Genomic DNA, 17,227 nt, shown 5'->3' with positions numbered 1-17,227 from the left:
ATTTGGATCTAACATGTAAAAAACCACATTTAAAATTTTTTTGAGCCAGGGTGCTAATTTTTATAAGCTTCTGCTTTGATTCAAATCAGCAGTTCACTGAAGGAAAGGAATCCTGTCTCATAAGTGAAAAAGCAGAATGTCTAAAGCACAATTAAAGCAGTTGTGGGAGGAATAGGAGGTGTCAGTCTAAAAACTGCAAATGTCATAAACTGTATGCAAATATCAAATGATTCAATAGCTCTAGAAGCATTAACAGTAGTGTGTTATAAAATTAGGGAGAGAATTGAGTTATTGGATTCATATCAACAACATTTTTTAAATAAAACACCAAGAGCAGGGGGAAAGGCATTACTTTGCTCTCAATAGTTTTTTTTGTTTTTTTACTATGTCTGATCTTCTTTTTTTGGCTAAAAAAAAATCTTAGCGGGGAAGAAATCAACTGTAAATCAAACCTGGGTCTCTGAGGTGATAGTGATAGAAGTTGTCTAATTGGAAATTTTGCTATCAGCCTCCTCAAGTCAAATTGATATAAGGGTTAGTCATGAAAAGGAGGAATGAGAGATGAATATACAATTAACTGTAATCCCATTACGGAAGTTTAATCTTAATTAATTTGAAACCACTGATTAATTGCTGGAATGTATTCCCAATTTTAAAAGGGGAGAGACAAAATATACTATACACCACCAGGAAAGATGGGATAGAACTGCAGGCTTAAGGACCAACCTCAGTGATGAATGACAGGGGAGTTAGCTCACACAGGCAACCCATCAAAGTGTGGTCTTTAATTTGTGCTCACACATGATTAACTGGGGAGTGTGTGTTCATTTCCTTCTACAGTAATTAAGGGGAGGTATACCAGACTCACAAATTCCAAGGGGACCATTTAAAGTCTGGTTACATTACATGGCATTCTTATTAAAGGACCATCTCTGGGTAAATAAAACAGTTCATTGTGGCAAATGAACATTTTGCAAACCTTAAAATGTGATGAGATTGTAGTGAAAGGCCGTGTATTTTAAAGGCTGGCTGCACTGCAGACTAACAACAGAGACTGGATTGCAGAAGAAGTACACAGTTCTTAACAGGCTTAAAAGACCATAGCGCTGGTAAATAGACATTAGAATTAAAAGGGCCCTCTTAGTAGAGACACTAATAGCCACACGGATAAGCAAGTGATGAAGCCATTTTTCTCTCTGGGGTTTTCTCCCATGAGGACAAAATGACATGGCACAAGTCTCTGACTGATGTATTACAAATGATGTCATTGGATGTCCTATCATGTGAGGATAGTCCTGAAAATAACCAGGGAAATGTATGGAATGCTTTCTGTATATGCAGGAAAAAAGAAGTAGACTTGCTCTGACCTAGTCCCAAAGTTTCTCAAATGCTGGAGATACTTCCATTGATGGATTTCCTTCCCATGTCCAAAACCTGACCCAGTGTGCATGAATCAACACATTCAATAACCAGGGCTATGAAGGTGCTTTATTTTAACCAAGCATATCATATTAATAGTGATGCTAGACAGGATGGCTAGATGGACACACATTCTGAAAGAAAAATTGCACACGTACGATTTGGAATCTTACTGCGCAGGTCACAGAGCCGACACTGAGGGTTTCTTGCAGGTTGGCCAGGCACGTGTTCAACCAACTTGCAGTACATTTCAGGCCCTGTTTCCCCACAGGTAGCATTTGTGGTGATGAGAGCATTGGAAGCCAAGTTCAGAACTGCTGGAAACAAACCTGAAAGAAGAAGAAAAATCATCATCATGGCACAGTAATAAAACAGAAACTCATTCACATTGGTGCAGGAATTAAGATGCATGTAAAAGAAGAAGAAAAAGTATTTGGTAACATAGACTGTAGATCCTAAACTGCTGTAGTAAATTCTGACCCTAAGATCATGCTTTTTATTGTATTTATTTCATTTACAGTGGTACCTCAGGTTACACACACTTCAGGTTACAGACTCCGCTAACCCAGAAATATTACCTCGGGTTAAGAACTTTGCTTCAGGAGGAGAACAGAAATCGTGCTCCCGCAGCGCGGCGGCAACAGCAGGAGGTCCCATTAGCTAAAGTGGTGCTTCAGGTTAAGAACAGTTTCAGGTTAAGAACGGACCTCTGGAATGAATTAAGTACTTAACTCAAGGTACCACTGTATATTCCACCTTTCTCCCATCATGGAACTTATATCAGTTTGCAGAAGGTTCCCAGGGCATCTCACCCAAACCTGCTGAGCTTCAGCAATGTGACACAGGGCATGCTACACCATGCTTAGAATAGAAAATTAGTAGCACAGTCAAGCAGTTTCATCACTGCTGATCCATAGTTGCTAAAGAAAAGGTTATTTCCTTCCACATCTTCTGTGCCCCTAATATTTTTTTGTATTGATCAGTTGTTGCCTTTTCAATATATCCACATATATTTTAACTAATTAACAGAGGGTTGTTGTTTTTTAATGTAATGCAACAAAACCCAACAGGAGCTTCAGCCTATTGAGTGTCCACATTTTGAGAGATATCGCAGCTCCAATTAAAAGTAGAACCATTGTGTGTGTTGTGTAGCAGGGAGCAGGAGGAGGAGGAGGAGGAGGAGGAGGAGGAGGAGGAAATCCCAAAATATTAGTAAGTTGGATCAAATATTAAGATTTCCCACAAAAGAAAGATCATGTGGGCTGAGGATATGAAAAGCTTAAGACATCAACACAGTGGGTTTGTGTCTGAGAGCTATGCTGGATCTAATGTTTGCCACCCCCATGTCTGGCTGTATTCCCTGAATCTAGCTCCAGACTTTAATGAGCACAAAACCTAATCTCAACTAAAATTGCCAAGGATGGGCTTGAATGTGTAACAGATTTTCAAAGCTTTTCTCCTCTTTCCCCTTGCTAAATTAATGCATTTTGATCTCCCATCTCAGTTCTCTTGTCTGTCCCTGCAATTAACCTGTGTGCCATTTAATTACTGACCTTTTTGGTCATGGTACAGTTATCCTCTGACATTCTAAGTTAGTGACTCCAATGCTCCTTTTAAAAGCCATGTTCAACATATTGCCTAAGCAAGGCACCCAATTAGCTGCTAACTTGTCCAATTTGTACAACCAGTCAATCAATAGTCAGGACTTTATTGAATTTGCAGCTCGCCAGGGTTTTTGCAGATTACACACCTCTGCTTTAGTGTGTTTTAAAGTGTATATATAATTTGTAGCTCCCTCCCCACCAAAAAAACCCCCCTCCACTGAGATATATTTATGACTCTACACAGGGGAGTTACAGAGTCAAGACTGAGTACTGAGAGAGCAAATGAGTAGTCAGAAGCTATAGCACCTCCAGGTTTACTTAAAACCTCAGGCTCTGCAGCATGAATAATATAAAAGCCAGCAATCTAGGCATAACAGGAAGACCAGCAGCCTGCTTTAAAGTGCACCACAGATAGTTTCAGCTAATGGGAACATCACATAAGCTCATAATATAGTGAGGCAGGCAAGAATTTACAGTATGGGATGTTGGAAAAATATATTGAACGAATATAAAAGGAGGTGGTGAAAAAATGTCAGGGAGGAAACAGATGCACACAGACACACAGCTATGTGTACTTTATGTCTCTTTCTCTTAATCCTCTCTCATACACTCTCCAAAAACCCACATGAAATGCATTATTTTATTTTCCCCATGAGGACACCCTAGCCTTTTAGGGACAAACTAGATATTATATGCAGATGCATCTAATGATGCCCTGTTGGTTTTTGTTATAATCTGGAGGAGGGGAGAGGTGTTGGGAATCTGGAATCAAGAATGGAAGAGCAACTCACGGGGAGTGCATCACACTTTCCCAGTCAGCTGTTTAAACCAGCCACCTCCCTAAATGACCATTGCCTCTGGCAAATATTTCAGCCGTTCAAGGGGCTAGGATGCTGCCCAGCATGGTTGGCCTATCAAGGAGTGGAGTAGATGGTATTGGCCCCATAAGAAAGCCTTTCCTCCTGGGGGGGCCACTAGGGGGCACATCGGAAGATGGCTGACAATAACATCTCTCCGACCCACACGAGGTAATTTGGAGGCTATGATGGGAGTAATTAGCCTCCCTACCCCCCCCCCAGGATGGTGGGGGGGACTGCCCTTGCCTGCTGCGCCCTATACCACCCCCGAATTTGTGGGGATGGGGGAACTAGGCACAAAGCCCTCCTGTGGGATTCCGGCACTCCTGGACGCCGTCCCTGATCCGCGCCACTAGCTGCAAGAACTTCAAAAGAAACAATTTGGATGGAGGAATGCACATATCTCAAGGAAGGAGGGGGAGTAAAGACTGCTAACAGAAGAGATCTCTGATAAAACAAGACAAGAATAAAACATGAGAAGATACGCCAAGATACGGTATGGCAAATGACTGATGGGGGAGGGGGGAAACTTTCCTTTCTTTCCTTATGTGATTAAACAAGAATCCCCTCCCCTCACGAGTCAGAATTGTCGTTTTAAGGACTTAAGCTGTGGATTTAAGGCTATGTGGAGAGAAACTTTCAAACCAAAGCATGTTTTAAGAAGAGTGTGGAATGTATAAGAGCTTTGGAATGACGCAGTTAAAAATGCCGTTGCCATATTGGGAAGTTCTGTCGGAGGACTTAAGTCTGAGAGGAGAAATAGAGAAATAGAGCTGTTTTTATATTGTGGGTGAAATTCCTCAGTGGGACTTAAGAATGACAGTTCTGTAATTAATGATGGAAAGAGCGCTGTTATCTATGAAGGTGATGATATATGGAAACCATCTCAATTTGAGGATTGGAAGAACAGAAAATTCACACAGGATTATTATTGGTGTTTATCGGCTTAAGGAGACTATCAGAAGAGATCATAAAGAAAAAAGAGAAAATATATGAACAAGATGTGATGTGGAAACAGCAAGATAAGACTGGATAGAATTATGAACTCTGTTTGACTGATTTGGATTGATTTGGACATCAACGCAGTAGCAAGATGATGATCAGAATCCCCCTTCGGATCTTGAAATATGGGTCCCCCCAACAAAATTTAAAATTTGGCTTTGTAATTCGGAATTTATGTGATGTGATTTAATTTGATTTGATTTGCCGGTTAATAAAAATTATTTTTTTTAAAAAAAGAGAAAGCCTTTCCTCCTTCCAGGAGGGGAGGGGTTGTGAGCGGGAGACGATTCCCGCATCATACAGGGGGCGCTTCAACCCGTTTCAACTCCAGGGCTGGTGCCACGCCCCTCCCCAGTTGGGCACCCAATAGGGAAGCTCAGCTGGGGTGTGCCTTGCTGCTCAAACGCAGACCTCTGGTTGGTCACCCTGTTTAACCCTCGGTGACATCAGGAGAGATGTCACGACCCTCGGTGACATCATGAGAGAGCCTATAGTTGGATTAGCATCAACAGGCTCCCCCTCCTGGTGGTTAACCCCTCCTCAGATTCACCCCTCTTCGAGTGGGTGGAGTCTAATGTTCCGTGGTCCAATGCCTAAGCCAGTACCTTCTCACATGCTGTAATCAGTAAAGTTGTGGCCTTTACCTTACCCATTAACGTTACATTCTGTGTCCACGTGTCTTTATTCCCCAAGCGGGGATCGGGTCCTCGAATCACAATGTCTTGTCACTGCCAGATGACTCCTCTTCCAACAGAGGTGCCAGCTTGTAAGGGCGATGGGGCATCAACATCGCACACATGACATCAGGATGTCATCATTATTGTTGAGAACGCTGTGGTATTGCCTTGCGCCTTCATTATGCACTTTTAGCCACCAAGCAAAAACGTTCCTCTTTAACCGGGCCTTTGGTTGATTAACATCCTATGCCCTTTAAAAATGTGTGTATGGGGGGGGTGTCATTGGGTTGTTATTTTTATTTTGATTATGTACTTTGTGATTTTATATTCTGATTTTATCCTGTGAACCACCCTGAGGCCTGCAGGTATAGGGAGGTATATACATTATAATAGTATGTGTGTGTGTGTTGTATTGTGTTGCAGGGGAACAGTATCATCAGGGCCATGCTCTGAGATTGGCCAATGTGTGTTGGAGCCTTCTGTTCATGGGGTGGCTTGAAGGTATGATTTCCACCTTGAGCTGTCACTGCTGGCCAGTGGCAGTTCTGTCAAGGATTCTGAGACTGCAACAGCCATATTTGCAATGGGTTTTTTCTTGCAATGTGTTTCTACCTCCTGCCTTTCACTGGGCACATATAAAATGCAGTGGCCATTTTGTGGGCATAGCATAGCAACGTATCTCCAAACTGCAGGATAGGATTGCTCTATCCATGTCCCAGCACACTTGTGTCTACCGTATTCTTCGCCCTATAGGACGCACTTTTCCCCCTCCAAAAATGAATTGCCTATCACCAATAAGAAATCTCTCAAATTCATTTGAAAGCATCTTTTTATTTAACATCTTTATGTTAACTGCTATTTACCAACTGCTATTATAAATGGACAGGGAACTTTAAATCATAGACATGTTTAAATTGAGGGTATTAATAAGCTTTTAAGGGGTTACACTTCTATTCTCATTTATTCTTTCATTATTTCATGTTGGATTTAATGGTGACTTAGGAGAATGTCAACTTTACATAAGAACCCATTTCTTAATTTCATTTTGATTAGTAGCTTTGTGCTTTGCAAACTTCTAAAGGACCATATACTGGCTTGTGTTATGTCTTGAAGCATGTTGAGATAGCAGGCTTGCTAAGAAGTGAGCAACAATAAAATCTAAAATGGGGGAACAATTGGTTGCCATTCAAAATGCCCCCCACAAAGAATATTACTTTCCTTTCAGACATGGGGAAATACCACCTCTGAACAAATGTACCTATACTACTTCTGCTCTGGAGGAAGCATTTATCAGCTCTTTCTTAATAGAAATGCTAGACTCAGGGAGTTAAAATGAAATTAAGATGCTCCCTGAATAGTTGGTTTGGTTAATTCCAGTAATTTTAAAGAAAGTATTGAATACATGCACCATTTACACAGAATCACACACACACACGTGACTGTTTTTGTAACAGTTCATCAAAATCGTCTGGAAGAAAATACCACTCCCAACTGTGCCAACATGTCATTAACTGAGAACAAAATTTGACCTCATAATGAAACACATTATCAGCATGAACACAAGCAACGGTTGTTAGATGTTTTATTAAAGAGACATTGTCAATGTCCCAGTGTTTCGGAGAGAAGGAACCTTGTCATATCCAACCCCCTGCTGGCATACATGAGCAGAGATGGCAGGCAGAGCACAAAAGCAGCAGAAGGTGAATGAGCTCTCCTACCATGAACTCAAACACTGCAGTTGCTGCTGATGGATTGCCAAGCCTTGGAGCTGGCATTTTAATACATTTGCTACACAGCTGATAAGGATAAAAGCCCTTTGTTGGTAAGGGGTGGGTGTTCTTTGGTTCTTTGTATGTGTGCTTTGTTGTTGTTAAATGTTTTCAAGTTGGAACTGCAGTCTTTCCTGAACAGGTCACATCTGTATGTTCACAGTCACTTGTGATATAGTGCTGGGCACTCAGTGCTAATCAGAATATTTCATTTGCCTCTGTGTAATTTCGGAACATCACGTCCAAATAGCATCTCTGAAATACAGGAGTGAAACGAACACATTTCTCCAAATACCTATAAGCCTGTGATATCCTCTAGATTGAATTATGGCTGCAAAATAAATGAATAAATGCTAAGGCACAATGAAAACACCATCCACCAGGAATTTATAGTCCACAATTTATTTATCATCTGAGTCGGCAAAATGTAAATATGCTTTTAAGGAAGACACAAGAAGTAAATAAGCTTGATTGTTGGTCGCTTGTTTTCCCGCCCGACGAAAAACACATTAGTCTGTTTCCACCAACAACTTGTTAGTGTTTAAAACCTGTCTGCTTGACCAATAAACAAAACTGAACCAGCAGCTCAACAAAAGGCATCCCAGGAACAATTTGTTTTGGAACCAATCCGACAACCACTCCACTCTAGCAATACTATGCGTAGTACTGATTAAAACGTTGCTTTATTCCTAAGCAAAATCCACCTGGATGTGGTTAAGAATAAATTAGACAACCAGAATATTGCAAAGGGAGAGTGGGAAGTATGTCAGCAATGGAAAGATTATTGTGCTGTTGTATCAAACAGGGAATTTTATTCACTACCCAAAAGTTTGCGTGTGTCAGAGAAGCTGGCTGCTAACTATTGTTACACTATGTTGCCAATTTGGGTAGGATACAGTAGGAAAGATTGGCTGCCCTCTATTTCTGGATGCTTCTGGCAATGGAAAAATTTACATTCTTCATATGTAGTCCTATTCCACCTTGCCTCATACTTAGAGGGATAGAATAACTGGAAGATACTCTAAATAAGATGGTGCCAGGTAAAAAAACAACCTCACTTTGTCTCTCTTCTCTTTCCCTCACATTCTTTTTTACTTTGTACCAGCCTTATGCCTGCTTTGATATTCAGATTGAATTGCATTTGTAGTCATTGCAACCACAGCTATGCTAAGATAGCATATTTAATTTAGCATATAACAAATAGTATGGTAAGATGGATTTGTGAAAGCCTACACACATACAATTTTACTTTTATTTATTTGGCTTTCTAAGAAGCTAGAATGGCCTTCTTTTCCTACATCTCCACCACCTCTTCAGTAGGTCATGGTGAACTGCAAGTGTATCAATGAGCCCTCCTGCCCAGTTAAGACTTCTAAAAATAATATAAATTATATAGGCATTTTTGAAATAAAGCTTGGCTCCCCATTTCAAAATACACACACCTAAGAACATACATACAAATAAAAAATACAGCAAATTACCAATGGATATTTGTTTTTAAGTTTAAATTCTACATAACACTAGCAATTCCTCTTTTATTTACCGTACATATTTGGTGTTAGCAGGGCAATCCAAATACCCTTTGTGCCAAGCTAGAGTGGGGGGGGGGTTAAATGGGCAAAGGTGTCCCTCTGCCTAGCCCCACGGGCCTCCATCAGCCTCTGCTGGCCATTGTCTGTGCAGTGACATCAGTTGGAAGGCAGGTGGGGGAAAGTGATGTTGGCTGGACCCCTGCTGGAAATGAGTAGATGAGTGGACCTGAGATGGCCTAGAATCCATTGTATCCCAAGCCAGTGCCACTGCTATCAGGTGATATGGGGCCTAATTGTTATACCAGTTGTTTCCTGAAGGCATACAAGATTAAAGGTGCTTAAAGCAGGCCAGTGTAATTTTTGACCCACTAAACTGAACACAGACCACCAGTCACATATTTTAGCCTACCCAGCACTTAACACCTGAGCCCTTTTGCGTATCAAAGCTGGCAGCAAAACAGTAGGATCCTGCGTCATCTATGGCTGGTGGCCTTGGTGGGTCACAATTTCAGCAGGCCAAAGCTAAAGCATAGAAAACCCAACCCTATGCACCATACAAATATTCCTAGTTTTTAAAACTGCAAATCTAAAATGCGTTTTGTAAAAGATTATGGAAATGCATTCAACTTCTCTCCACCACTGTTTTGTGACTAATATTGCTACACTTTTCCCTAATGCAGTACTATTTGGTCCAACTACCGTACTTTCTCTGCAAACACCTTGCTGCTTCAAAGAAGGAAAGGAAAACACTCTGCCTAAATTTCAGCTTAACTTTGCCAAAGCCACCTTCCAGGTCTGCAGGGGAAAGCTTGAAATGCCACTAAATTTGTATTGAATACTCAAAGGCAGCTTAAAAAAACAACAACTGTCTCTTTCAGGTGTTCTAAGAAGCATCCTCAAGAAAAAAAAAGCAGCCGCAGAAAACAAAAGAGAAAGAAAGTTCCCTGTTGTAGTACTAAACTATGCTGGTGTGTGGGAACACAGTGAGTAGGCACAGAAAAACTCTGGGGCAAAGCAAAACAAAACATTGCAGCAAAGGATAATTTCCAGCTGTGCACCACAGGGAGCAACTTAATGCACTCAATCCACAATGTAAAAGAACACTTTTATACAACTGGAAAATAAGTTCCATTTTAAGAAATCACTGTCCAGGCACAGCAGTGCTTGCAGACTGGAAAATATGATGTTAAAAACTATTTGTCCAGAGGCAAACAAAATCCAATACCACCGCCTTTCAGTTCATGTTTACTGCTCTGATCAACTGCTCCTACAGCGTTAAACAGCTCTGTTATCTTTTCTTGTTTAAAAGAGAACTAATGCATTTTTGTGGTGTTGCCACTTCTTTCAGGGGATACTCTTTTCATTTTATTCTTTTCTGCTTTAATCCCAAGAACTTTTCTCTCTTTTAGACTAGCAACTTTCCCCCAAGTTACATTCTCCACTCTGTCAAAAACATACCCTGATAATGTATGGTTTCCTCCCTGAAAATCCATGTAGTTAATAATAGGCATTATGATATGTGTACAAACAAAATAGATCTCTGTTGCTTTCCAGTTAAATATGAGGTCAATGTGTCTAACTGCTAACTAGAAGGTTGGTGGTTCGAGCCCACCAAGGGATGGTTGTGGGAAGGATTCTTGCATTGCGGGAATGGATGACTGGATGACTCTCAGTATCTTCCAACTCTACGATTCTATTATCCTAGCACCTGTTTAGTATTTATAGGGCCTCTGTTTAATCTGGCTTTCAGGTCACTGATTTCAGTGGATGTCAGAGTCTGCTTTTGCCATTTTTTAATGATTCTCATTGACTAGTATGAGGGAAACAGGAGCAAGAAACTGTGAAAGTGGGAGACATACCTGCTCTCTGACTGGGCACTGAAAATCCCCAAAGTCTAGGCTCAGGTCACCATCAAGGGTCACCATAATAGGGTACCTTCTGAGACTCCCCTCCAGCAGGAGGGGCAGTCTAATATAGGCCCCTGGGATCTCCTAACCATTGCTCACCTGCCCTCTTATCTTAGGCTAAAAAGTACAGGATGGTCATGGTGAGAAGGAGCAGCTGCAGCTGCCATCACCAAATTGTTCACTGGCTCTTCATCTTGCGACAGGGCATGTGGCAACAATGGCAAGCAAAAGGGGAAGGAGAAACAGCTGATAACCATGGCTGGGAAGAGGAACGGTCCCTCTAAGTAGCAAGGGAGCTGGCACAGATGAAGCCATTGTGGTGTAGTGGTTAGAGTGTTAAACCAGAACCTGGGAGTCGAGGGTTCAAATCCCCACTCATACATGAAACTCACTGAAGTCTCTCAGCCTAGCCAACCTCACAAGATTCGTATGAGGAGAAAGTGGGGAGTGAAGAGAACATGCTACTTTGAGCTCCTTAGAGGGAAAAGGAAAGTGAATACAGGTGAGATGGAGCACAAACCTATATATAACATTGGCGTATGTTGATTCCAGTGTGCTCGGCTCTGCCTCAACGTTTTCAATCACTCCCATTTATTTTCACAAACAAGCTGGAAGTTATATAAACACCATTCCTCCTTATATATGAAGAACGGGTGAGGAGCAATTGTGATTTGTTAGAGGCTGCTCAGCTAGTTCATTGCTAAACTAGGATTTGACAATTCCTTTGAAACCATAACATTTTACAAGAGTTTAATGCAATAACCCAATCCCAGCTTCCCTTCCAAATCTGTTTGTTTGCTTCCTCAATCCCAGTTCGTGCTGAGGATGAATGGAGAGCTCAGAGCAGATGGCTGTCAGAAAAGCAATGACTACACACCATGGCTGAGAATTAGTGCACAGAAAATTATGCATCTTGGTGAATAGTACAGAGATCCTGCCTATAAATGCCAACAGACATCTGGCTTGAAAACACTGTAAAGCCAGTTTAAATATTCTTCTACGCTTACTTTAATATTCATGAATATTAGATTATTACCATGTCGGCTAACACCTCTCTGATTGAAGTTTTACTTTCCTTCCTAGGATTTGAATTTCAAGCGTTTATTCTTTTGTCATTTAAAAATCATCCTAGAGTGAGCATAGGTTTGTAATATTTCATTAATTCAAGGAAGGAAAAGAAAGGAGGAAAGGCATAAAACATTTGTGGCAGTGGGAATTGTTAGTTGGCTTCCAAAATTCTACGTTACTTACTGAAAAGGGTACATTTTCGTAGAACCATGCCATTTGGTTCTTGGGTAAGGAAAACAAAGGTTTCTAAAAAATGAACAAGTATCAAGTCTTGGTTCAGCCAGTCAGCACAATTGCCCAGAGGACTATAGGAAGCTGCCAGTGGGCTTGCTGGTGTGTTTGTGTAGAAACACTAACCAGCGGCGTAGCGTGGGTTGTCAGCACCCGGGGCAAGGCAAGTAATTTGCGCCCCCTAACCCGGGGCAAGGCAAGTAATTTGCGCCCCTAACCCCTAACCTGCCGCCGCTGCCAGCTTCTTCTTGCTGCTGCCTGGGCTGAGATATTTATGGTAAGGTAGCCACGGTGGCGGCGGCGGGTCCGTGTCAGGTGATCTGAGGCGAGTTGCCACTGGTGCTGCCGCCCAAACGACGCCGCTTGCCCGGAGGAGGAGGAGGGCAGAGAGGCGAGGAAAATGCAACATGGCCCAGCAGCTGCTGCTGCAGCAGCTGCAGCGGCGGCAGCGGCGGCAGTGGCGGCAGCGGCGGCGGCGGGGCTGTGAGGAGGGGCTGCCTGGCGCGCCCTCCGCAGCCCTGACGCGTGGGGACTGCGGCGAGCGCTGAGAGCCGCTGCCTGCCGGACGCCTTCAGCCCGGACGCATGCACAGCTCATCGGTTCCGCGAGACATGGGGCTCTGCTACAGCCTGCGCCCGAGGCTCTTCGGCGACTCCGGAGGCGGCGAGCGCGCCCCCCAGATGTTGCGCCCGGTGCAGACGGCCCCTCCTGCACCCCCCACGCTACGCCACTGACACTAACTGTATGAACTGAGCTGGGTTGGGGGTGGGGAGATTCAGACCTGATTAGCAATGGACAAAGTTATCAGACTGCTGAAGGCAGTGAGAACTGGGTGCCTGATTGTTTACAGTGGCCGGTGTTAGAAGAGCCCCATCTCTTCTCATTGCAAGGTTACCAATGTCATTTGGGAATAGATCTAACCCTTGTTGCACAACCTTCCAGAGCACTGAATCTCTAATATATGATACAGTAGGTGACAATTAAGGGTCCAGGAACTCTCCAGTTCATCAGAGAAGCCACAGTCAAATGGTTTGAATATTACCTTAGTACCAAGGGCTCAATTTACTTTTGCGGAGATGTTATGAAAAGCAGAAATATAAAACGTAAGCAGAAAGCAAGGTCTATAAATTAGGCAGGTATAGCAAAGAAGAATGCTTTACTTACACAAGAAAAGGAAAGTAAGAATAGAGAAGAATGTGTAGGCGTGCATAAGAACTCCCAGTCTCTTATCCCTATGTATAGGCTAGTTGATTAGCATTATTTTTATACACCTCTACAGACATCTCTGTAAGACATCCAGCTTCCACTCAATCATATAACTCATTTATTTATGTAAAACATTATTTCTCACCAGAGCAATACCTCTGATCAGCGCTGGCTCAGGACTTTTTGCCACTTCAGGCAAAACAGAAAATGCCACCCAACCATTGACGCCACTTCCTCCTCCTCAGTCTCCCACACTGAAGGTGGTTGGAGAGTAAAAGGAGGCTGGAGAAGAGTGGGCAGTGATGGGCACAGTGGTGGGCAGGAATGGAGGGTGTGGGCAATCATAAGGAGGAGGAGGCCAGGATCTGCTACCTGAAGCGACTGCCTCACTTTGCCTTATAGGCCGGCCAGCCCTGCCTCTGATCAATCTCCATAAATGAAATAAAAACATTGGATTCTAAACTTAAGCAGCTAAACAAATGTTCCCACATCTTACTCTTCCAGTATTGCCAAATGCAATTTCTCCCCCCCCCCTACATTCATTTCTCCTATTTTACACTTGTCTAATTCTTTCCCAAAGAGACAGAACTATGAGCTCTGTTAATGAAACATTTGAAAAAACCCAACACATATTACTTTAATTTCCCATGACAAAAGGGGAGGAAAAAACCCCTTTCTTTTTGAAAAAGAGAAGTTTCCATTTATTCTAAAGATAACAGAAATACACATTTCAATTAATTCTCCACATTTAAAGAGTACCCCCAGGCTCTCTTATCTTACCATTCAACTCAAATTAAAACCCCAAACAACTGTTCCTTACATATTTCTGCTCACTGACTTGCATACATACAGTATGTTTAATATTTCAGGGGCATATTGGAAAGAGCTGTGATGTTTTTCCCTACTAGTATTCCCTCCTGTAAAATATTATAGTGGGTCACAGTCTGTCTAAATTATTGTTCAATTGTTCTAGCAATAGTACAGAGGTAAGCTCAGAACACCCTGTTGTCACTTCCTTACTTGCTGGTTGCATTCTACTGATTTCATAGTGTGATTTTGCATACTCTCATGCCTGTAGATTGACCTGAAATGTGCAGAACAGTTCTGCTCTCTATCCCTATCCTAAGACAGGAGTAGGGAACTTCAGTCCCAGGGGCTGAATGCAGCCCTAGAGGCCTCTCTGTCTAGCTCTCAGGACTCATCCCAGGCTACACTCCTCATTGGCTAAGCTTCACACCCTCATTTTGGGTTGTACCTGGTTGGAATGTTACCTGGCTGAACTCTGATAAGGGATAAGAGAGGAAGTTTGTACAGGAATTTGCCTGCTGCAGCAAAGTAAAAATTGCATCCATTGCTCCGCCCCACACAGGCTGCCAAAAAGAAAACGCAGCACTTAGCTGTACATCATCCTAACAGAAAAATGCGTGCTAACAATCCTCCTGGATGGAGGAGAAACAGTGACAGAATTTAGATTTCAGAAAATATTGGACTCCTGGGAAGGGGGTGGGAATGCTGAGACTACTAAGAAAGTCCCTCCAGGCACCCCCACTTGCATTAATGCAGAGTGACAGCTCAAGTCTCAGCATTAATCTGATTTTGTTTTCCCCTTTTTGTTGCATTTTCCAGTCAGCTTGCCTTTTGTGCTTCAGCATATACTGATCTGCTGTCACTTTGTGTGATTAAAAAGTTCCAACATCAGTGACACAGATGACCAAATGTCATTTCCCAAGTAATCAAGCCTACATCTCCTTGCTTCTCTTGAGACACATCTCTCTTGCAAATATATAAAGGTAGTTTGTGTTTTTCCAGAGCATTGGACTTAAAAGCTTGCCTTTAGAGGGGTCCAAAGGTCAGAAGGACCTATGCTCATGATGAGAACAGAAATCCATAAAGTGGGTTATCCTTTGAGAAGATTTATGAAGGACCAAGGATGGAACTGGTTGTAGAAGTTTCTCGGTTTTGCTCCGTCTGGCTCAGGACCTTCCTTTCCCCCATAATAATCCAGATCAGCCTCCTGTACCCAGGAGGTATTGGACTATAACTCCCATGGGCCCCTTCATGGTAGCTGGGACTGATGGGAATTGTAGTCTAAAATGGGTTACCACTGATCATCGTATACTTCTGCACCGGTAACTGGAGTGAGTTGTGGGGCACAGTCTAATCAATTCCAGAAGATGGCGCTGGAGGGCTTTTGCTCCACCCCATGGCACTTTTGCAATGGGTTTCTAGAGAGCTCTATCTTGTACCTCTCCATTTTTCAACTTCCACAGGAAGCCATTAAATGAGAACATGTGGCTACAATTCTTCCTTCTCTTCTTTTACTAGCATTTGTCACCAATAAACCTCTTTTGGGAAGAAAATTGGGTAAAAGATGATTGCCTCGGTTTTCCTTTCTCTCTTACCCACAAACCTTGTGGCATGAACAAATGGTCAGGCTTGTTGAAAGGAGAACTCCCAAGTTGCAAATGCCCAGTCTAAATGGATGGTGGATAAAATGTAACATAAGAGAAAACACAAAGCATTAGCTATCTCACCTATCTCTAGTTCAGCTGCCCAACAGGGGTGGCTACGTTTTCTCTCAGGAATGGTGATGCAGTGCCACTACCATTGGGACATTCCATTCAAAATGATGGCTGAACAATTCAGGGCTGCTCTGCCACTGCTTTCAGCAGCAGAAGTGCTTTTGCTTTTAGTTGGGGGGTGGGGGAGAGAGAGACCTGGAAGTGGTAACTCCCACACTTGAAAAATTGTACTATCTAAATGGGAGGGTTTGCTCTTCTCACCTGCATCCTATTCCACAATGTTGTATATACTGGAACGTACAGCTTGCTATGGTAAAGCACTATTATTATTCAGGCTATTAATGGTTGCAAACTATGTGGTCATAATCTAGTGCTGACCGGTTATTTTATTGTATCTCATAAACTATGTAATTAATTTATCTAAATAAAAAAAGAGCAGGAAACAGCAGCTGCCTTGGAAGAATTTGTCTCTCGAAAGATGGAAATTACTATATTAAGTAATAAATAATTTCTGTGGGACGGAAATTACCGTATTAAGTAATAAATAAATAGGTACCCAATGTCACTGAGTAGGACTGGGGTCTTGCCTCCCCTCAAATCCTCTATATACAAACACAAACAGCCGATAAATGGCTTGAGGAACGGCCCACAGCTTAGCAGTCAAGGACATACTTTGCATAGATAAAGCCCCAAGTTCAAGCCATTGGGTTTCCAGTAGAATTTCAGGAGCAAAGCCTAGAGGAGACATTTCTGCCTAGGGGGCCACTGTCAGACTCAGGGGTTAGAACACAGCTAGATGGGACAATGGTCTAACCTACATTTATCTTCAGGTAGGTAGCCGTGTTGGTCTGACGCAGTTGAAATAAATTAAAAAATTGTCCAGTAGCACCTTAGAGATCAACTAAGTTTGTTCTGGGTATAAGCTTTCGTGTGCATGCTTTATCTGTTCTTTTTAGTTGTTTGGAACATTTGCTGACCACACAAGATAAAAAATATATATTCTGAGGAGCTCACACTGTACTATTAAAACATAAAAAAAAACCCATTATTTCAAATGTTTAAAATATTTTATAAAATTACATTTTCAGCATAAAATCTAGCATAAATTATATAACCTTTATTTGTTTTTAAATGTGCAACTTTGAAGCTTAAGTATACTAATTTAATTCATTAAAACAGCATTTAAAGCAGAAGCAGCAGCGGCTGTGCAGGTGGGGCTGCCTTAATCTCTTGACTTCGCAGCAGCACATTGCTGCCACTTACTGAGAGGGAGCAGCAAGGCAGGAAAGAGCTTGGTTTGCTCAGCCGTGGCTTCTTTCCCAGAATCCCCTGAACTTAGTCTGCTCTAAGAGTATACAGTCGTACCTTGGGTTACAGACGCTTCAGGTTACAGACTCCGCTAACCCAGAAATAGTACCTTGGGTTAAGAACTT

General features: G+C 42.3%; 1 protein-coding gene across 7 annotated transcripts in view; it reads right to left on the bottom strand.

Annotated features, from left to right (window-relative positions):
* The window catches only part of LAMA2 (laminin subunit alpha 2), a 374,353-nt gene that overhangs the window by 282,360 nt on the left and 74,766 nt on the right, over positions 1–17,227 (bottom strand). For all 7 annotated transcript variants that reach the window (XM_081856105.1, XM_081856106.1, XM_081856108.1 and 4 more), the window contains exon 2: positions 1,578–1,748. In XM_081856105.1, the coding sequence (XP_081712231.1) occupies positions 1,578–1,748 (171 nt within the window). The remainder of the gene's footprint in view (positions 1–1,577; positions 1,749–17,227) is intronic.

The sequence above is a fragment of the Podarcis erhardii genome (assembly GCF_964252035.2).
Source record: "Podarcis erhardii genome assembly, chromosome: 3".
NCBI classification, from domain to species: domain Eukaryota; kingdom Metazoa; phylum Chordata; class Lepidosauria; order Squamata; family Lacertidae; genus Podarcis; species Podarcis erhardii.
The sequence above is the reverse complement of the archived record's forward strand: the minus strand, read 5'-3'. Positions and strand labels throughout refer to the sequence as shown.